The 22,195-nt window shown below is 43.3% G+C and overlaps 1 protein-coding gene across 2 annotated transcripts; it reads left to right on the forward strand.

Moving 5' to 3' along the window:
- Window positions 1-1,762: 1,762 nt before the first annotated feature.
- LOC147899202 (uncharacterized) lies at window positions 1,763-21,204 on the forward strand. 2 transcript variants are annotated; one of them, XM_087378444.1, is made up of 4 exons: window positions 1,763-2,006; window positions 20,064-20,333; window positions 20,752-20,818; window positions 20,903-21,204. In XM_087378444.1, exons 1-3 carry the CDS (start codon window positions 1,805-1,807, stop codon window positions 20,805-20,807), a joined length of 528 nt encoding a protein of 175 aa, XP_087234570.1. In that variant the 5' UTR covers window positions 1,763-1,804; the 3' UTR covers window positions 20,808-20,818; window positions 20,903-21,204. The 2 variants fall into 2 exon arrangements, with proteins under 2 accessions (XP_087234570.1, XP_087234569.1); XM_087378443.1 differs by having other exon boundaries at window positions 20,752-21,204.
- The last annotated feature ends 991 nt before the right edge of the window (window positions 21,205-22,195 follow it).

Raw genomic sequence — 22,195 nt, forward strand, 5'->3', positions numbered from 1 at the left:
ACCATCGGTATCATCGAAATTCTTTTGCTCTTTCAGCAAGATAACATCAAAAAATGATGGCGTTCACAACAATGGAGGATTCAATGTGTTGTGCAATTTGAACAGCTTCAAAGAAAGTATAAGGCCCCTAATCTCAAATTCGATGAGCAATGTCATGGCGAAGCCTTGGCCAAAGGAAAACCTTTTTCATTTCCTTTCACATTGTGGAGTCTACACGAAGAAGGAGTTTTGATGATGAACTGAGCCACCGACTCATGTTCTTGCTATGCAATTCTTGTAGTTGTTGTTGCAAGGCAAGTCTGGGTCACATTTGCATGAGAGAATTTTGTAGCAATTGAGCCTACAAATTGGGCCAATGTTGCTTGATGGATTCATGTCGCTGCACAAACCATGTAGGAATGATTCCCTCCATCACCATCCGAAGTTCTAAAGCCCTCCACACGTCCGACTAGGAATGATAGCCATCAATGTCATTATAATGGTCGATCCAAGCCATTACATCTTTGGTCGGCAAATCATGAAAGGCCTTGGGTTGAACTTTGTTATCTGTCCGTTGGTGTGTGAAAGACGAAGCATGGTAAGAAGTGAGGAGTGACATGAGCGCCTAGTTTGTGTGCCCTAACTGAACATGAGTGCATAAACAAGATCTTGTGGCTCGGCCATCTGGTAAGCACGACTCATCGGGAGAATAAGGCATAATGTTGACATCTCCACCAATGTGGATGTGAAATGCTTGGGAGCCTGGTTACAATGTTGATGTGGTTATAGTTGTCATGCATCGCATGACACATGGCTTCATGGTGACGAGCATGCATGGCTACCCCATCACAATAGGTACCCCCAAATTGATTTTGGGGCCTATTAATTAATTTGTTTCGAGGCACGGAGGGGGTTAATCAAGTTGCGAATCAGATTAATCAGCCTGTGATCGATTAATGAAGCTGCGAGAAGTGTGGGTGGGCCCCCTTGATTCGAGAAGCTTCGTAATCGCCCTCAGTGTGGGTATATGAGGGGGGGATTGAGACAGAGAGAGGGAGAGAGGGGGAGGGTTGAGGGGGAAGGAGAGGAGAGGGGAGGGTGGAGAGGAAGCAGGAGAGGAAGGTGGAGCGGAAGCAGGAGAGGAAGGTGGAGGGCTCAGGGGAAGGTGGAGAGGAAGGAGGAGAGGACGCAAGAGAGGGGGGAGAGGAGAAGAGGAAGTGGAGGAAAGGGGCGGAGGGAGAGAGAGAGAAAGGAGAAGAGAGCGGGGGGGGAGATTAATTGCGAGAGATTAGGTTAATTGCGAAAAAAGGGGGGAAGCAAGAGAGGTTAATTAATTGGAATACGAGAGGGGTATTTATGAGTTTATAACAATATTTGAGTTCACATTTTTGGTATTTATGATTGTTGTGCGAATTAAAATGAAACAAGATGAATGATATGTATCATTCAATAGGCGATGAAACAAGATGAATGATATGTATCATTCAATAGGCGTCCCCGAGAGGTGGAAGAAAGAGAGAGAAAGGAAGAGAGGGACTCTATGAGAGAGAGAGAGAGAGAGAGAGAGGGAGGAGGGGGCTAAAAATGTGGGATGAAACAAAATTACCACGTACCCGTGATTGGACGTTCGCCCACGGGTGCTGATCCCGGAGAAAAATGAGCTTCTTCAAAAGCCCGTTGGCTTCATTTAGGCTAACACATATGGCAGGCCAAAAAAAAAAAATTAAAATGAAGTTTAACTTTGTACCTCGGAGTATATGTATTGTTTGAAAAGATATAATATAAAGCTAATGCTATTCTTTGAAAGGGAAACCAAAGTTTCGGCATGGCTGTTTCCCAGCATCTCGCAGTTCCCTCTGCACTTTGCCATGACATCTCGCCTTCCTCGTCGCTTTCATCGTCTTCATTTTTCCCTTCTCCGCTCAGAACCTGCTTCCCATCCCCCCAGATCTCTGGCTCACAAACCCCCTCGTGGAAACGTGAGCGCCATGCCTTCGTCTGTAGATCCAGTATCCGAGGCATGAGCGGTGAGTTTATATGTCTCTGTGTGTGTGTGTGTGTGTGTGTGAAATGCTCTTTTAGTCCCCATTGAAGGGGAATTATGGGTCAATCAAATTTGCAGAGTGCAGAGAGAGAGAGAGAGAGAGAGAGAGAGAGAGAGAGAGAGAGAGCAGTGTTTTGTTTTCTGATGTCACAAGAAAGGAGTCCCTTTGCCTCTTTTCCACTTTGTCCGATACAAAACGGGTTCGCGGGTCCAAAATTAAAGGAGCAACTTTGTTTACCAACGCTTGCGATACTTTTTTTTGGGATACAGAGTTCGTTTCAGCTGGCGGTCCATTTGGGAACGAGCTGTGAACGTTCTTCAAGACGAATTTTAATGTTCAAGGATGGACGGTCATGCCTTCTGTTGTGGAGGAGCTGCCGTGCACAAAAGAAGTATGACCTCTAGAACATTGGGGCATGGGAATTATGAAAAGCAGTTATGGACATAAGGGGTTGCTTGGAAGACTTGATTCTAGAGCACACAAGACAATGGTTGGAGGAATAGCTGGGAGCGACATGGTGGAAAACAACGAGTTTGTAGGGCTTTTAAGGCATGGGCCAAGCAGTGAGTGCTTTTTGAGGCCCGGCAACTCAACGAGCTCAAGACGAGTGCTGTCACTACACGGTTAGAGCAGCACCCTTCCATCTCAGCGAGGGTTATTCTTAGCCCTTGAGCATGAGAGTCAGGGGCATGGGCATCTTAATTGACAATAGTCTCCCACTTCTACACCTTGTCCAACTACAGAACGGTTTGCTAGCTGCAGCTCAGGCCTTTTCTGGCAACTGTAGTACGATCAGGAGCAGGGTGCTTGCACCTATCTGTCATGAATTCATCAGCCCACTTGAGCTGTTCAGGCAGTGAGAAAGTAGGTGGCTCTCCCAGCCACACGCTGCTGTAGGGAGCACATATCGCTGAAAGGAATGCTATTGTTCAAGGCCGCAACGACAGGATGCACTAGATCTCACACCTCCAGGACACAAGGACAAAGATGAGCACTTTCATGTAGGCAGGCATGTAGAATGCACTTTCGTGAAGGAAAACGATGTGTGAGAGGAGAGTTGCTGGAAACTTTCTGTTTTGGGGAATGAATTTATATTCCAAAAGTCGAATATATACGTAAGGGTTTTAGGGTCCACCCCCAGTCCTAACCAAACATGCCATTTCTTCCCCTATAGGATTATAAAAACTAATGGGATCGGCTCATTATAGCCATACCTCCAAGCTTAGAAGCCTTCAATTTGACCAAGACTAGATGGAAGAAAAAGGGACTCGAGGGAGGCTTTGTTAACGTGGGGGTTGAAAAGATTTTGGAACCCACCGTTGACCATTTTAATAGCAAGTGCCATTTTCTCCACCTCGCTCCAACAATCTTCGAGGTGGAAAACAAAAGTTTGCGTGTGTCAAAATTTCACGGCTGGTTCTTACAGCTGCCACAAGTGGAACAACCCTCACATGGATAGGCGCTATTTCCTTCATAGAAGCAATCTTCGAGGTGGAAAATTAGGTGACAAATGTGGAGGGACTATGTAAGTCCCCATCCACCCTTTACTAAGTACTTTTTGATGTGACATCTAATCCTATCTACTCTCCCTTCCTTCTTCCTGCCTACGCTCACTCACTCTCTCTCTCTCTCTTCCCTACTCCCTCTCAATCTCTCTCTTTTTCCTACCTCATTTTCTCTCTCTCCTACCCCTTCTCCTCCCTTCTTCCCCTCTCTCTCTCTCCCCTTCTGCTAGTCTATTCCCCTTTCTGCAAATCTGCCTCTACCCCTTCTCTACAGAGAGCAAGCCATCTAATGCGGAAGATTTGTCAGAGTACAACACTCAGTGAACTTGCTTCTAGACTTGTGCAGATAGAAGAAGAGATAGATAGATAACACTTTCAGGACTGCAGAGATAAAGAATGTGCAGATGTACAGCCAATTATAGATCTCATAACATGTAGAAATCCATAGACAACAAGCTCCAACAGTGTACATACACCTGCAGCAAACAGCTGGTGTTGAGCTCTGCTTGCTGCTCCCAACCTGACAGTCTTGTGCTCTCCTTACAGCTCAAGGTGTGCACCAAGAGCTGCCCTGATACAGGCTGAGCTCCTGCCCCCCCCCCCCCCCCCCACACACACACACAAGCCATAGTAGGCGAGGAGTTTCGAAACACGTTTTGGGGTTTCGAAACGTCTCTAAAAACGTTTAGTGCATAAGAGGGTATTTAAATATATATATATTTTTTAAAACTATTAAAACATTTTAGATTATTACCACCAGAAGTCCAACACTTGAAAAAAGCTCATGAAACATGGTGCACTGACATTTGATATGTCACTTAGAACTTGAAATTGGATGCTTGAAACATATTATTAACTTCTAAATCAGAAAATTAACAACACATCACTGTAGATTCAAGCATCATTGGTCATATTTCAAAATTGAAAGATACATGGAATCATGAATCATGATTCATGTCTGTGCTGCACCTAGACGGGCTAAAGGAAACTGTATGGGCTGAAGGTCGATTTCGGCGACATACGGGTGGCAATTTGAGACGTATGGGCGGCAAAAATGCAACGCGACACCAAATTTCCCAAAATCGGGGCAAATTGGGGTTTTTTGGGGCCCCGAAACGCAAGTTTTAGAACTGATATGTCTCGAAACGCCTTTTGGGCCTACTATGGCACAAACACACACATTCTTTTTTTTGGGTGAAAATTTTGATGCTTTAATTAGACAGTAGCTTCCCTTGAATGGGGAGCTGAAAATTACATCAGCATAAGATCTCACTATATGACAAGTATACATTGTAATCTATGTAACGAGTTTGCAGACAATCAAAGAAAGATTGCTGCAGAGAGTGTCACGATCTGTGACATATTCCTTTCTCTATACCTTAGACTTATGGATGGTTTGATGAATGGACACTTGTGGAAGGGTATGCCCTTTCGACGGGACACTTCCTGTGAGGCACAACCCTTCACAAGGGGTACACACCTCTTCATGCATACACTTTGGAGTACACACACGGCAAAAGTGTGTCAACTTGGGAATGTTTTGAACACGTGCTCCGTAAGCAGTTCATACCTGCAAATTTCACCTTGTGAAGTTTTCATCCAAGTTGCGGCCTGTTGGTATTGTGATAATTCTTTCTATCTTAAATGGTGTGTTGCCCTATCAGCTAGATTTAGATTTAGATGCTCGTTGGGGAGAGACTAAAATGAAAACGTTCAGACTTCACAAGCAGTTGTAGCTTGATTGAAGAGATTTTGGACTACCTTTTGATTAGTCTTCTCCTTTAGTGCTAGCCTTCGTCATGGCTGAGTCTGCCCTTCACCTTCGGAGTGCCAATAGAAACTCAGTACAAAGACTTTGTATAAATGGATGCTCAAGTATGTGTGGGTGTGTGGATTTGTATGTGTGAGAGCATATTTTTATACTATGGTCTACACCCACTATTGGGCGCTGATGACGTCAGTGGGGATGTCATAGTATCTAGTCCTTGCTATGCATGATGGAGTTTATGGTTTTCAACCTTGTGAGTGACTATCATGAGATTGAAACTGCACTATGTTGTGTTTTTAGAGGATGAGTTTGGCAATGTTCTTGGATTCATCTAGGTATATAATAGCACATCATGTGTTTTTAGAGGATGAGTTTGGCAATGTTCGTGGATTCATCTAGGTATATAATAGCACATCCTGCTCCGTGTATTTTTCATATTCTATCTGAATGTAGGCATTTGCAATATTATAAGTGATATGTGTTGGAAGGAATATGAAGCCAAAGTGAGTCAAAAATGTGTGTAGGTGGTCTAGGTGGTATTTTATAGTCTAGTGAGTCCTAGACGTGCACGTGTCATATTGGGAGATATCCCATAGACATTGTGACTTTTTAGAGTCTAGTGTCACACTATATAGTGTTGTACTTGTCTATTGTCTATCACTAGAGTCAACATGAAGCTATCAATACATTGTGAGTATTTTGGTTATTGCCTTGCACTTGTATTTTCTTTCCTTTCCATTCTGCCTTTCATTATGCTTTCCATATTTCCATTCCGTTCCTAGCTAGCTTCCATGTCTCTTCATATGGTATCAGAGCCTTCCTTCCTAGCCCTTTCCTTCCTCCTTGCTTCTCCACGAGGTAGAGGGTGGCCGAAAAGAGAAGCTGCCCTCTCTTCTCTTGGAGGAGCTCCCCTTTTGTCCTCAAAGCAAACATCACCACCACAGCTGGCGTTATTGCTTACGTAGAGCGTATTACAGATTTTCAAAACATAGGGAAATAGAGTTCTAATAGAACACAGAACTCTACTATGGCCAAGGGTGCTTGCCCTCAAGATAACCCTAAGTTCAGAAAAAACTCGGATAATCAAGGTCAACGACAATCTCAAGATCCCAACAAGTCTCCGAAATCGTATTCTGGATCCTAGCAGCAGCACTCCTCCAAGGATCGCGCCTCTTCCTCTTCACAAAGTCATGACCGTCATCACCAACATAAAGGTGCGGCCTCTGACAAGAAGAACAACTCCAGCACAAAGGACTTTGTACCATCTGCACGGGCGACCATGGATGGTTCGATTGTCCAAAGCGACCAAAGCAAAACTCCAATATGGAACCTAGCACTTCCCAAGCAGAGGATGCTACCCCAGCACAAGACAAGAAAGGCAAAGTTGTTCGAATGGCAAATACCATCCACATGAGCCTTGCCAGCAACCCCGAACCTTTCCTGGCCACTGAAGTACTTTGCGTCCAAGGATCGATTTGAGGAACAAAAGTCACTATCCTCATCGACAGTGGCTGCTCTCATATTTTTCCTAGCTAGTTCTATGGTCGAAAGACTTCAGTTGACCACCAGTCCTAGTCCCATGGACTATTAGATTGAACTCGCAAATGAAACTACCTTCTTGTGCAACACCAGGATCAAAAACCTGTCCTTTCGCATCCAACATTATACGGACAAGTTGAACTTCGACATCATGCCTCTTTCTTAGTATGATGTCATACTCGGACAACAGTGGCTCTACGACTATGATCCATCAATTAGTTTTCGCAGCCATACTATCCAATTTGTCCACCAGGGAAAACTTATTGAGCTAATTGGTTCTAAGGACTCTCCTTCAACTCCAGTTGCCTCTGCCCTACAAGTAAAGAAGTGGGTTCGTAAACGTTAAGTAAAGATTTCACTTTTGTTGGTTAGGGCAGTAGAGGAGACACCGACAAAGGATCCTCTTAGTAGCTCAACCAACCTTTTTTCCAGCCATATCTGGATACTTTTCCACAAGATTTGCCAAAGCAGTCACTACCTCGACGACCAGTGGATCACCCAATCGAACTTATTCCTTGCAGTAATCCACCGTTGAAACCTCCTTATCGGGTTTCTTACACTCAAAATGAAGAAATCCAAATATAGGTGACCGAACTACTCGACAAAGGTCACATTCGGCCCAGTCGTAGTCCTTTCGGATCTCCTGTACTACTTGTGGAAAAAAAGAATAAGTCAATGCGCCTCTGCATCGACTATCGAGCCCTCAACAAGCTCATTATAAAAAACAAGTATCCATTGCCTCGCATTGATGACCTCTTCGATCAACTTTTACACGCAACACAATTTTCAAAGATTGATCTTCGTTTAGGTTATCATCAAATCCGCATACGAGAAGGTGATGAGTACAAGACAGCTTTTCGAACAAAGTGAATGTTTGGTCATGCCTTTTGGGTTAAACAATGCCCCGGCCACATTCATGACACTAATGAATGACATCTTCAGGCCTTTCCTTGATAAGTTCGTCATCGTTTACCTCGATGACATCCTCGTTTTCAGCAGATCTGACACGTCCCCAGCACTCCTGAAACCTCTGATCTGCAAGCAAACACAAGAACACACCAATGTGAGGAAACTGAGTAGGCTGCTCACCACCCAACCATGACATCTACGGGATGTGATCCCGAATCAGGAGATGTCCCCTCCGAGCCACGAGCTGAGCTACTGGCACGAACTCCCAACCAGATCCTAACCAGCCTGGTGTCCCATACCACCAGGTGGCGCTGTGAAGCCTGGGATCTGCTGCTGGGCCTTGGGCTACGCTATGATGCAGGCGTGCGTCCGCGACTCAATCCAGGATCAGACCTAGCACCTGGGAACGAGACTTGCTCCCATCGGCTCCCTGAGAACTGAACCTCTGGGCCCCTTTTATAGAGTCGGGCCCCAAGCGCCAAAAATAGCAAAGACCTCTAACTGGTTCGTACCCTTGCCACTCAACCCGAGAATCAAGCCTGCTTAGCTCTAAGCCTCCCCAAGCTACCTGAGCTAGTCTTGTGTACCCAGTACATGTCGGATACCAATCTGTGCACATGACATACTCCCCCTCCTCTAAGAACTCACTCGTGAGTTCGCTAAAAAACCCGGGAATGTCCTCTGGAGGTTCTGTAATGTCTCCCATGTTGCATCCTCCTGAACGCGATCCTTCCACTTGATCTTCTATTCCGTGATAGTTCTATTACGAATCTGTCTTTCACGAAATTCAAGAGTACACTCAGGTTCGTGTGGAATAAAAGTCAAATCTGTAACTTCTATTATTTCTTGAGGAGAAACAAGTTGATCATTCGCACCCAATACTTCTTTCAATCTACTGACATGAAAGACTGGATGTACTCAGGAGGAAATTCTAGTCTATATGCAACTGGTCCAATTCTTTTAATGACCTTGAACGGACCACAGTATCTGGGGATAACTTCGGAACCAAACGAGTACTTAGGCTCTTGGATTCCTTCGGAATTCGCAAATATACCATCGTTCCTTCAGAGAACTCTCTAGGTGAACGATGTCTATTAGCATAAAATCTGTCCCGATCTTGGGCACTTTTAATAGACTCCTTGGCAAACTGCAACATTTCCTACATGTCTTGCAAGAAGATCTTTGCCGCATCATTTTGGATTCTCTTTAACTCAACCATAACTGGGGACTTAGGTTGAAACCCGTACATAAGCATAAAAGGACTGTAACCAGTACTCGAATGCTTTGCACTTTTATAAGCAAATTCTATCATAGGTAGATAATCTTCCCATGAAGACTGTCTCTTAGAAACATATGCCTGAAGCATATCTTCAACCAATTGGTTGACCTTGTCTGTACTGCCATCGGATTGTGCATGATCTGAGGAACTCATACTTAGAGTAGTTTCTAACTTCTCAAAAACAAGTGTCCAAAAGTTACTTGTAAACTTCGAGTCCCTGTCACTGACTATGTCAGAGGGCAAACCATACAGCTTAAACAAGTGGTCCACAAACTCGTGAGCCAGCTGAACAGCTGAAATAGTTGTTCTAGTAGGTAAGAATCTAGCCATTTTTGTCAGACGGTCGACTATGACCCAAATGGAGTCATGACCCTTGCGCGTTTGTGGCAAACCAGAAATAAAATCCATGGAAATACTTTCCTATTTATGACCTAGAATTTGCAATGGCTGTAATAAACCCGCGCTTCTAAGGCGTTCTATCTTAGTAACCTGACAAACCTAGCAACCAACCACATAGTTTTCAATAAATGCACGCATCTTAGGCCAATAAAAGGTATGCTTCACAAGAGACAGAGTCCGATGTATACCCGGATGTCCAACACTAGGAGCATCATGACACTCCCAGAGAATCTTGGATCGAAGTTCTAGAACATCTGGCACACAAATCTTTCCATTCCGGAACAGCAAGCCGTTCCTAATCATCCACTGACCTCCCGCCGCCTGTACCGTAGGGGACACACTCCCTCAGTCCTGGTCAACCATGGAGCTCCCATCCTGGACTTTCTGCCAATAAGAACTGAAATGACTATCAGTTGCGCAAAGCCCTCTCAAGGAATGAAATAGGTCTGAGCATATTTTCGTAAATGACATAGCATTTACAAACTTGACTCGACTTAAGGCATCCGCCACACTATTCAAGGAACCCTTGCGATAACGTATTTCAAAATCAAAATCTTGCATTAATTCTGCCCATCTAGCTTTCCGTCCCCTCAATTCAGACCCATCACACACATACTTGATTGACTGATGATCGGTCAATACAAGAAACTTCGAACCATACAAGTAGTGTCTCCAAACCTTCAGGGCATACACGACTGCATAGAGTTCTTTTTCTAGTGTGGGCCAACGATATTGGGTGTCGTCTAGCTTCTTGGTCTTCCCTCTTGGAATAAAGCTGCCCCAATCGCAAAATCACTCGCATCGGCCTCTAAAACATAAGGCCGGGTAGGATCGGGGAATGCAAGAACGGGTGCTTCCTTGATAGAAAACTTCAAGGTTTCAAAAGCCTTGTTCAATGCATCATTCCAAGAGATCGGTTGGGTAGACCTGCGTCCACGACCTTTCAATATGTTTGTCAGGGTGCCGTGATGTGTGAATAATCACGCACAGACTTCTGTAGAAATACCGTAAATCCTAGGAAAGAACGAAGTTGTTTCACAGTCTGAGGGATAGGCCAGTCTAAAACCTTCTGGATACGATCCAGATCAATGCTAATACCTTCAGAAGAAATCTTGTGTCCTAAGTAAATGATCTCCTTCATAAAGAAGTCACATTTATAACTAAGACAATCCGGAGGTGTCCTATGTAATCCTCTAGCGTTCGGCTATATACCAAGATGTCATCTAAGAACACTACAACGAATTTGCCCAGAAAATCTCGGAACAAATCGTTCATCATTTGCTGGAAGGTGGCAGGAGCATTGGTCAAACCAAAAGGTAATACAAGAAACTCGTAGTGGCCATACCTAGTTCGGAATGCAATTTGATCTATGTGTTTGGCATAGATACGGATTTGGTGATAACCTGTACGCAAATCGTTCTTAGTGAAATACTTCGCTCCGGCCAAACGGTCTATTAGATCATCGGAACGAGGTAGAGGGTATCGATTCTTAATTGTCACTTTATTCAATCGTTTATAATCTATACACATTCTCCATGTGGAATCTTTCTTCTTTCTTAAGAGGACAGGTGCTCCCCAAGGTGATTTACTTGGGCGAATATAACCCATATTTAAATAATCCTGTAGCTGTGAAGCTAACTCATCCTCCTCAAGCTGGCTCATCCTATAAGGTGGAACACTAATAGGTTGAGCCCCAGGTACTAAGTCTATGTGATGATCTACTGCTTGTTCTGGAGGTAAACCTTCCGGCAGTTGAGCAGGGAATACATCCATGAAATCATCTAACAACATTTTCCATTGAAAGCTTCATCAACCATTGGGATTCTTCTCCAACGTTGTCTTCTCCAACTTGAGATTCTGCCACCTCTCTTCCCTTCCCTTGGTGAGCTCTTCTCCTTCCTTAGCTACAAAGACGTCCTAGAGTGGTGATGTTCCTGTTGCTCTCTCTGTGACCTGTGGACGATTTGATGCTTCTATTTGGATTTGGAAGCAGAATCACAACTTTGTGTCTTCATGAAAGTTGTAGAGGACCTTGAGTACTACAATTTTCGTTTTACATCATCGCAATCTGAGTTTTCTATGAAAAAATATAGCTCCTGCAAAAAGTGACGAAAATTATTCCTGCGCGCGGATTTTGTTCTTGAGTTCTCAGGATTATAGTTTCCAGCCTACTGTCACTATCTTCATCTTCACCTCCGTCTTTTGCTGCTCTAGTTGGTGCCCATGAAGCTAAGCTATAACTGCCCACGCAGCTTCTCTTGCTGTCCACGTAGCTATCCTCTCTGTCCGCCATCTAGCTGCGCACGTTGCTTCTAGCTGCCCACACTGCTGCTCTTGTTGCTCACGCTTCTCCTGTTGCCCATGAAGCTCTATCTTCTCGCCATTCGAGCCGCCACATTGCACACCTCATCCGCCTTCTATAACGGTGTGTAGACTCCACACTAATTTGCAGCAAGAAGATAAAGAAAAATGATCTTGATGTGAGATACGGTTACTTTCCGGCTTCTCCGATTACTTCTCTGATTGCTCGTGGTGCTAGGCTTGCATATTGAGTGACTCTACTAGTCCTTGTGGCACCTCGAGCCTCTACATCGACTTTTTGGTGACTCTCCATCTTCTATTTTGAGAGTCATGCCATGACCGCTCCATGTAGCTACCCCATGAACTTCACCGATACATATTTTGGGGCATCCATGCCTAGTGCTTCATCGACTCACAGGGATGTGCACACATGTGCAGTGGCTACTTGGAGGACAAGGGGCACTCAGATCTCATCAAAGAGTGTCATTGTTTCTTGATTTCTTAATTGCATGAAAAAGTGTTCTCTTACTCCTAAGAGATCTATTTTTATTATTCCTACGGCTTGATGTATTTTGGGGTCCTCTACCCTGGGTAGTCCCCCTAAAATGATATGTAACTGAGTGTTTGGTTGTCATTGAGTCTAAAGGTCCTCTGCCTTGGATAGTCCTCCTAAAAAGATGTATTGGTTTTCCTCTTTTGGTGTGTGGCTTTCTAACATGTCCTGTTATGAAGCCAAGGGGGGATGTACTATGGGAGCCATGTACTGGCATTGATAGGTCTATTTGATATAGCTTGATGTATTTTGGGGTCCTCTACCCTGGGTAGCCCCCCTAAAATGATATGTAAGTGAGTGTCTGGTTGTCATTGAGTCTAAAGGTCCTCTGTCTTGGATAGTCCTCCTAAAAAGATGTATTGGTTTTCCTATTTTGGTGTGTGGCTTCCTAATATGTTCTGTTATGAAGCCAAGGGGGGATGTACTATGGGAGCCATGTATTGGCATTGATAGGTCTATTTGTTTATCAGGCCTGGCTTGAGAGTTCCAAGATGTTGGTGCATTGGTCTCCTAGACCTCTGAGTTGATCGTGCATCCATGCATGATGAGCCTCTGAGCCATGCTAGATGAGCTTTCTATGTTATGCGCACTAGTCTTTGAGCCATGCTCACTTGCCCCTGAGATTGTGTGGGAGCCATGTCTAGTTCTAGATCGGCATGCATAGTTTTGATGACCGTCATTGTCATGTTTTGTTATTGGTTCCGTTCGAGTAGTCTCTCACCTTGCCTTTATGGGGGGGTGTTGGAATATGAAGCCAAAGTGAGTAAAAAATGTGTGTTCTAGGTGGTGTTTTATAGTCTAGTGAGTCCTAGATGTGCCACGTGTCATATTGGGAGATATCCCATAGACATTGTGACTTTCTAGAGTCTAGTGTCACACTATATAGTGTTGTACTTGTCTATTGTCTATCACAACAGTCAACATCAAGCTATCAACACATTGTGAGTATTTTGGTTATTGCCTTGCACTTGTACTTTCCTTCCTTTTCATTTTGCATATTTCCATATTTCCATTCCGTTCCTAGCTAGCTACCATGTCTCTTCAATATGCCTATGAGGAACAAATCCATATTGTGCAGGACGGGGACCATCATGTAAGTATTCTTTGATGCGATCAACCACCATTCTTATAGATTACTAGCATAAGAGTAATAGAATGCCAATCAACCAAAGATTCACATATTGGCTTCTTTGGAAGAGGCTGAAAAGCCCTTTCTTCCATGAATCCGGCATTTGTTGTTGTTGCCAATCACAATTGACCATATGCAGCAAAGTAGACTTGAGGATATCCCAATATGCGAGGAAAATTTTAACAGTGAGACTAGAGACTTCTATCTGCCACAAGATTTTATTGCATCAGATAACTCCCTTTCGGTAAAAGATTCCTCCGGAAAGCCTGTGTAGGAGAAACAATAGGAGAGACATGCTACAAAAGCTATCGCCTTCGCAGACAAAACTTTCTGCGAAGGGAGATGTGCATGCCCAAACTGCCGAGGAAAGTGAATGACACAAGCAGTAGCAAGTTGTGATCGAGATGAAGTCCAACAACCCCCCAGCATAAGTACTCGGCAAATACTTGCAGACTGCCTCGTGTAATGGAGGCTTTTGAAAAACTGTTTTGAGGAACCTTTATCTAGAAATACCCTCTGTGTTGCTCTTGTATCACATTTAGTAATTTTTCTATGATCATTAGACTGCAAATAATGTTTAGCCTAGCATAAAAGCATGTTTTCTTCTCAAGGCAAAGCCCGAAATTGACTAAGCTCAGTCAATGTTTGGCAGGTGTTTTTGGCCTGAGCAATTGTTTCTTCATATAGGTCTTTCCATAATCACAAAAGACTGCTTGCATTCTAGCAACAAAGGCATCCCATGCATAATCAATATCAATATGGCTCAGATGTGAAGGAGGCTTAATGGCATCACAAACCATTGCTTTATACGCATCATGCTCTAAATAACTATTATTCACAATAAGAAGCCTTCTTTGTGACAACCTGTCATTTGGCATTTCATGAAGAGATATCCTCAACCATAAAGGGGCATGATCTGAATGCGTAAAAGCATAATCAACCCATATTTTTCAAGTGAGATTATCATAGTGTTGTGGATCCACTCTATACCAATGATCCAGGTGAGCCCGATAAATTATGTTGGAAAGTATAGCCTGGCAATATGGGCTGTAATTCCTTCCATAGATCAACAAGACCAAGATGAAGCAATAATTGCGACCAACTGTGTTTCTTAGAAGCCAACATATGAGTATTACAGAAGTATTCTCCGCTTGCTGAGGGGCATTATTGAAGTCTCCACAAATGAAGGCATGATGTCTTCAGGGATAGCTTTGCATAGCATCCCAAATCAAACTTCTACTGCCAAAGGATTGGGGTGCATAGACTGAGGCAAATTCAAATATTTCTCCTGGATAAGACATTGTATAATAATCCATCTTCCTTGATTATCATTTGGAGCAACAGCTGGCTGATCATCATGCTTCTCCAAGTGGACTACACCCGAAAAAGAGTGCCGTCCCGCATAAAAGATATCATACCCAGCAAAATGACCTTGGCGTCCCGCATACATATGCTGATTGTGTTGCTGTAAAGCCACGATATCTAGCTGCAATTGATTGAGATACATCCATATGAGTTTCCATTTCCCTACGTCACATAAACCATGTACATTAAGTGTCAAACATTTGATTCGTGACAGCATGTTTATAGTTATGTATAGCTGATGGCAAAAGAATATCAAGTCTGCGTATCCACCTTAGGATCTGGGCCTCTACCCTGAGGTGACACAACAGCCTGTGAGAAGACAGCAAACCAGCATTTTCTGCTTCAGGGAAAAGAGTATGGCTTGAGGTCCATATGTAGGCATCTCTACATGAGCCACCAAGCTCCACAATCATCTCCTCAATCATCTCCTCAATCAGCACCTAGAATCTCTCAATCATCCTATGTTGAAGAAGTGAAAGGAAAGCATGAAGCTGAACACGAAATGAGAATGCTTACTTGCTTATGGAATGAAGAAAGGTGAGGTCCATATGTAGGCACCTCTACATGAGCCACCAAGCTCCACAATCATCTCCTCAATCATCTCCTCAATCAGCTCCTAGAATCTCTCAATCATCCTATGTGGCATCTACCACCACCTAACAGTGCTTATGGGCACCTAACTGTGCCTCTAGCACACACACATAGAACCCAAGGTGTGCCTGGGGCATACACCTTGAGATATCCCATCAAACCCCCCCTCAAGGGAATGCCTCAGGCTATGTCAAGGATACATCTAGTCTCATAGTTTCTCATGCCATCTCATGGTGGTCAAGGATAAATCTATGGCTAGGATCTCATGCTAGCAAGGGTTCCCAAGGGTGTGAAGTAAACAAAGGGATACATAAGACCTTCCAATGGTTATCTCCCCTGCATGTACATGCACACAATGTCTGCAGGAGGTACCATGGAGCAAAACACATACACATGGCCTACATCATATGGTGACCAGAGGTGTTTACAAAGAACACAATAGTTTATTTCATTCATTTTGGAGGACTATCCAGGAAGAGTACCTTGACTCAACATAAAAGAGAGATCTGGAGCATATATGGAGATGGTTCAAAAAGCATAATCATCATAGGAGGCCTCATCTTGTGGAGGCACATCAACTGAAAGTAAATTGGTAGTTTCTGGTTTTGTAGTTGCTTCCTTTTTGGCCTTACAAAACTTTTCATGGTGATTGTTTTTGCCACAATATTTACAAGGATTGATCTTGAAGCAATCTTTTGAGAGGTGATTAGTCTTCCCACAATGTTTGCAAGGTTGAAACTTGCCCATTTGAGTTTTTATGGCATAGGCTGTGTCATTGCCTCTTCGGAGTTCCTTGTGCCTTTCTTCTTCTTGAAGAGCAGTAATAAGACCTTCAAGAGTAGGATTAGGAAGATTTTTCAAAGTGGTGACAACATGATCATAATCTTCAAGCATACTTTTGAGCAATACTGCCATTGCATCATCTGTAGTGATTGGAGAGTTTATAGAAGCAAGTTGAGTCATGAGACTCCGCATGTGATTGACATGGGCAGCCAAGGGAGTGCCACTAGCCATCTTCAATTCAAAGAAAGCAATCTTAAGTGACAATTTTGAGATGTGAGAGCTAGCACCAAAAATAATATCAAGCTTCTGCCAAGCTTCAGAAGGAGACTCCAAATCAGAAATGTGATGAATATAGTCATCTCCTAAGCCAAGAGCAATAATGCCATAGGCTTTCTCCTCTCTAGCAGGATCTCGTGGCGGGCGTGTAGGAGCTGAGGATTCTCCAGCATTAGAGGCTATTGAAGAAGAAGTTGAAGCAGGTTTGACAAGCCCCCAGAGGTTTTCCCTCATCAATGCAAACTTAACTTTCATCTGCCATGTGTGAAAGCCTTTACCATTGAACTTATCAATATTCAAGAAGGTAGCCATGAGAGGGTCTAACCCAAAATGGGCAGTGTCTACTCTCTTGAGTTGAAGAGCTTCAAAGTACAAGCATTTAGTGTAGCAAAGACTTGTAACCAAATTCCATACTAAAAATCATAATGGAAATGACACTTCAACTTGTATGCTTCATAGAGGTGGCTAAATGAAAGTATTCCAAGCAAATCCAGGTATAGCAACCTAAAGGAAAGTTGTAGCCACAATTGTATTGATGCTATTCAACACTTTAAAACATCAGAAATCCCAAAGTAGCGTCTAATGTAGCACCAAACTCACAGCATTGTCAAAACTGTCCAAAACAGAGGCCTGATCTTGGAGGGCTTGTATCTCACTCTTCAAAGCAAAGAAAAGAGGGCTTTCTAGGTAGAAATAAAGCTGGTATACCAGAGAAGAGCCACTGAAGAAGAGAGGCGAAATGCCGCGTCACGTCGCCATAGCCAGCAGCTTGAATGTCGACTGGTTTTTCGTCTGTTTCTCCCTCCTTGGTGGACCATTTCACTTCAAATCTGGACAGAGGCTAGCTCATGCTGTTGTGCAAGCGTGTGGCTCAGAGGAATTTCGGAATGGCTGCTCCAGCAAGTCGTATTGGTGGGCACCATTGTCTTATTCCTCTGACGTGGAAGGTCGCCCATATGAAGGGTCTCTCCAGCCAGAAGGACCCTGGGAATGGTTGCTTGTAGGTAGAGAACTCAGCCCTCCAAGTGGTTGGGCAGAAAGGGGCAAAATGGAGAGGAAGGTGAAGAAGAAGAAGAAGAAGATGATGATGACATGGCATAAATGGGCTCAAGGAGGATCATAGTGCTCTGATACCATGTTGAAGAAGTGAAAGGAAAGCATGAAGCTGAACACGAAATGAGAATGCTTACTTGCTTATGGAATGAAGAAAGGTGAGGTCCATATGTAGGCACCTTTACATGAGCCACCAAGCTCCACAATCATCTCCTCAATCATCTCCTCAATCAGCTCCTAGAATCTCTCAATCATCCTATGTGGCATCTACCACCACCTAACAGTGCTTATGGGCACCTAACTGTGCCTCTAGCACACACACATAGAACCCAAGGTGTGCCTGGGGCATACACCTTGAGATATCCCATCATTGTTGCAGCCCATGTGATGTCAATTCCTGAATTCTCTTCAAGAGTATGCCCACTGGAAGATGCACCATTCCATGTGCGAGGAGGTTGAGGTCTTTTAGTGGATGCAATTTTCCTTGAAGTCTGCAAGGCTTCATTTGAAAAATTTTCCCTGACTTCGGACTGAGAAGTGGAGGGGATCGAAGCATAAGCATTTCCATTTGAGACAATCTGAGCTTTCCCTTATCCGGGGCTGCAATTGTTGGCTTATTGCCTTTATTTTTACCACTGAAGATCCATTGGCATCCTTATTTTGCATCTGAGTAGGCATAGCATCCGGAGACATCTTATGTAAGACCAATGGGCATTGTGAAGCCATGTGCCCAAATTTTTTGCATTCAAAGCATGCTCCTGCGAATAATCGCGATTTGAGCTTATAATAAGCACTCCCCATAGCAGCATTATTTACTGTAACAGAGTAAGATTCAGGAGTGGGGTTATCTGTATCCCACAAGATACAAAACCTATTGGAATTTCCATTCGGCCTTGGTGGACACACCACCTTGCCCAAAGAGGCTGCGCTTTTTGGCAAGAGTGAAGCCAACATTAAGGAAAATCAACAACCTCCACCCATAGCGGACAACGATGTCAAATCAAAGCTTGATAATCCCTAGTACGCGACCATGGTAGGACATGCACCATCTGCTGTCCATAGAAAAGTGGAGTGCTCCAACAGCATTTGTTTATGTTGTTCATCCACCATTATAACTTCAAAAAGTCCCCTTGCTGCATAATGCACCTTACGAACAAAACAGCCACTAGTGTTCTTGTCAACCAGTTACCCACATGTGCTGCAACTGGCATACGTCCTTGGAAAAAAATAATCACAGCGTGCTTGGCATATTCATGCACTGGATGAACTATGTCATCCACCTCCACCATAATCCCAACAGTTGGAGCAGAGTCCTTCCAATCCTTGCGTGTATCTTCGAAACCTTCGTGCATAACATCAAACACCAGCTGGGCCTTAAGAGAGGCATGAACAGGGTCTTCCTGACCCGACCGAATCGTGCTTATGTTTCTTGTGCATATAGGTCTTTGTAGTAGCCATGTAGCAGGAAGAGAAGTAAGTACTAAGGCAGCACCTGGCTGCAAATAAACATCACAAGCAGTACAGCAAAGCCAGAAAAGAGTGCAGCAACAGAAAACGTAGAGGATGGCAACAAAGCTATAAAAAGAAAAGGGGCCAGAAAGGGACGAGGTATGAGGAGCAGGAAAAACGAAATAGAGGCCCTAGTGCTTGCAGGATATCTCCACTCAAGACAACAAAAAGCCCACACACACACACACACACACACACACAGACCCGCGCAGCAGGCTATACAGAAGGAGGCTGTTTGGATTGAATATCGTATTCTAGTTAGTAGTGCCGCACCCCTAGCCTCAAGTATATCTCAATTTGAATGTCTTTGGTGAATTATTGCAGATATATAATCAAGTAGCTTGTCCCGTGTACTTGTTCATATAGAATACTTTGTGATCTAAGTGAGAAGGAACGTTCAGACAGTATTTAACGATGGTCATTTTACTTTCATAATTGCAGGACTAGGATGCTTAGGACTGTAGAAAGTGAGAACAAAGTGGGCAGCTGGAAAGTTTAGGGTATCTTTAATTTTGAAGGCATGCTAAAGGATTTAGCATTATCGCAATTGTGTAAACGAACTAGTTTGTTTTATCTTGTTTTGCATCTTGTCTGTTTTGATCCCCCTCCCTCTCCCTCAGTGTCCTCCCTACCGCCCTCTTTCTTGGAGCCTCTCTCTGTTTGAGATTGTCTCCTGGTTTTTCCTAGTATCGGGCACTGGTTCTACTGGAGATTTTGGCTAAACACTAAAGCTGGATAGCCTCTCTCTGTTTGGGATGGCTTCTGGTCTTTTCTGGTAATGGTGCATAGGCTCTACTGGAAATTTTGAGGTTAAAGAAAATGTCTGGTTAGTAGCTTGTGCTGCAACTGCATTATAATGGTTTCTTGAAAAGAAATGTCATCAAGTATTTATTGTGTTTTTTCGGAATCTACAGCTATTTCTCTTCCAAAAGACTAGCTACTTTAAGTTTCCTTTGTGTTCTTATTTGGAAATTATGAAGATTGTCAGTTGAAAACACTCTGGTTGACAATTTGTGGTGTCACTCAGAAGGGATTGTCAATCAAATGTTTCAAGACTCTCTTTATGTTTTCATCTTGTAGCATTGACACCGGAACTGAAGGGAACACTGGACAAGTATGTTACATCCAACAAGGTCGTGCTTTTCATGAAGGGCACAAAATTGTTTCCTCAATGTGGATTCTCAAATACAGTGGTGCAAATACTGAATTCCTTGAATGTCCCCTATGAAACGGTTAATATCCTTGAGGATGATGCAGTACGTTCCGGTATGAAAATATACTCCAGCTGGCCCACTTTTCCCCAGCTGTATATTAATGGGGAGTTCTTTGGAGGTTGTGATATTACTATAGGTGAGTTACTTACTCCCTCGCTTCTTGGATGTGTTTTTCCAGTTTCTTGTTTTCCTTGCAATTCAGTTTTGTACTTGCTTGTGCCTCATCTGCTGTTATCCAGAGATGCAAGTTTGAATGTATGTGAGGGGTCTTTCCCCTCAATTATACAACTGATTCTTCTGCTGTCATCTTAGTTGTGCATATATTCTATCTTCTGCTAGCAGCATTGGAAGGGGGCGGGCCTTAGAGGAGGGGGGGATCAAAAATCTTCTGGTTGCTAATTTCTGTCAAGTGGATCCCTAGTCTTTTTGGATTTTGTTTATTTGCATTCTTTGTATGGGGCATATCTGTGTACTGAAAGCAGTTTGTGGAATTCGCTGAACTATATCCTTCGCATTGACAGAGATTTTGTTTTTGTGTTTGTGTGTTTTGGCAGAGGCTTACAAAAGTGGACAACTCAAAGAGACAGTAGAAAAGGCTATGAGCTCCTAATATCTCTCATTGTATGTGAATGGCATACTCAGTGAAATTCATAGCCACTATTGATTTGTGTACCATAGTCTAATTGAAAAGTGTATATTGCACAGTTGTGAATTAATCAGAGGATGCTGATTGCAATTGCATTACTGGGCTGTCAGAGCTTGAAGTTAGGGAGAACGATAGAACGGTACATATAAAATTTGATAGTCACTTTGTCAAACTGTGTATCTTTTTAATTTATTGTTGATCAAATTGATTTGTCTAGTGTGTGTCTTCTTTATACTGTAAGTCGCATGATGTTAAACTTGAAGACAGTTGGGGTGGCTTCAGACATCAAGTACAGGGGAGGAAGATATCATTGGAAACTATCAGATAGGTTTATTAGCACCAGGCAGAATATAGTATCATGCATTCCTTTTGGGTTATTTTTTCATTTCATTGGTGACTTGAAAATGTCTTGTCACTTCAATATTTGGTTCTCTCTCTCTCTCTCTCTCAGCATACACAGGTCCAGCCATCACGGACAGGTTTACAAAGTTATAGGCACTCTGTTTAATACAGAGGTGCAAAGAAATGCACTTGAGGAATGTATGTGTCAAGGTACCTACTGTCATGACAAGAGAAATCACTAATCCGTGATTAGTAGACATTAAAATATTATTATATTGTATGCCAATGGTGTAACATGTATTTGTATTTATGATGGACACCGACCGATTTATTATAGTGGTGGATCATCTGAGTAGATAGGACTAGTTGAGCTGGAGCCACTGCTTTAGATGGCATCAAATTTGGGCATGTGACTTATTTTATTAATAAAGATGTGCACACACGTGTCTAGGTCCTAGGTGCAATAGGAAGGAAATGGTGTATTAAGGTGCATTGAATGGTAGATGCATGGGTTATAGGGCATGGGTCATAGAATAAGGGTAGGTGTAAATGGGAAGATGGAATTTGAGTGATCTCAAGGGACATCAATGAAAGGGTATCTCACCCTTTCGTTGTAAATCTCATGTAGCATTCTTTCTATTCAATTTGCATTCATCTATCCAACCTTGCATGTAGGTCGAAAAGAGAAACAAGTATTGTCATGAGGGCACTCTTTCCCATTGGAGGGCCAATTGGCATTCAAATTCTGCATGCATTATTGCACACACTCGCATTCCAAAAGTGTGGTTCTTCACACCTATTGGCAGTTGCTTTGCAGTCGATTTGAATAATGTAACAATAAACAAGTATAAATGCCCATGACACGAGTAGAGTGCCCTAATGTGTAGGGAAATGCAAAAGCATGTCCCCACTCAAGAATAGAGTTGCAACAATTGGGAAGGATGACAATTGTATGACGAGCTTTGGAAGGCCTCCATGTGGTACCACTGAGTCCAAATATTGATGTCGTA

The sequence above is a fragment of the Dipteris shenzhenensis genome, chromosome 8 (assembly GCF_047967505.1).
Source record: "Dipteris shenzhenensis isolate YYH24624 ecotype China chromosome 8, Dip_SZ_1.0, whole genome shotgun sequence".
Classification (NCBI taxonomy): domain Eukaryota; kingdom Viridiplantae; phylum Streptophyta; class Polypodiopsida; order Gleicheniales; family Dipteridaceae; genus Dipteris; species Dipteris shenzhenensis.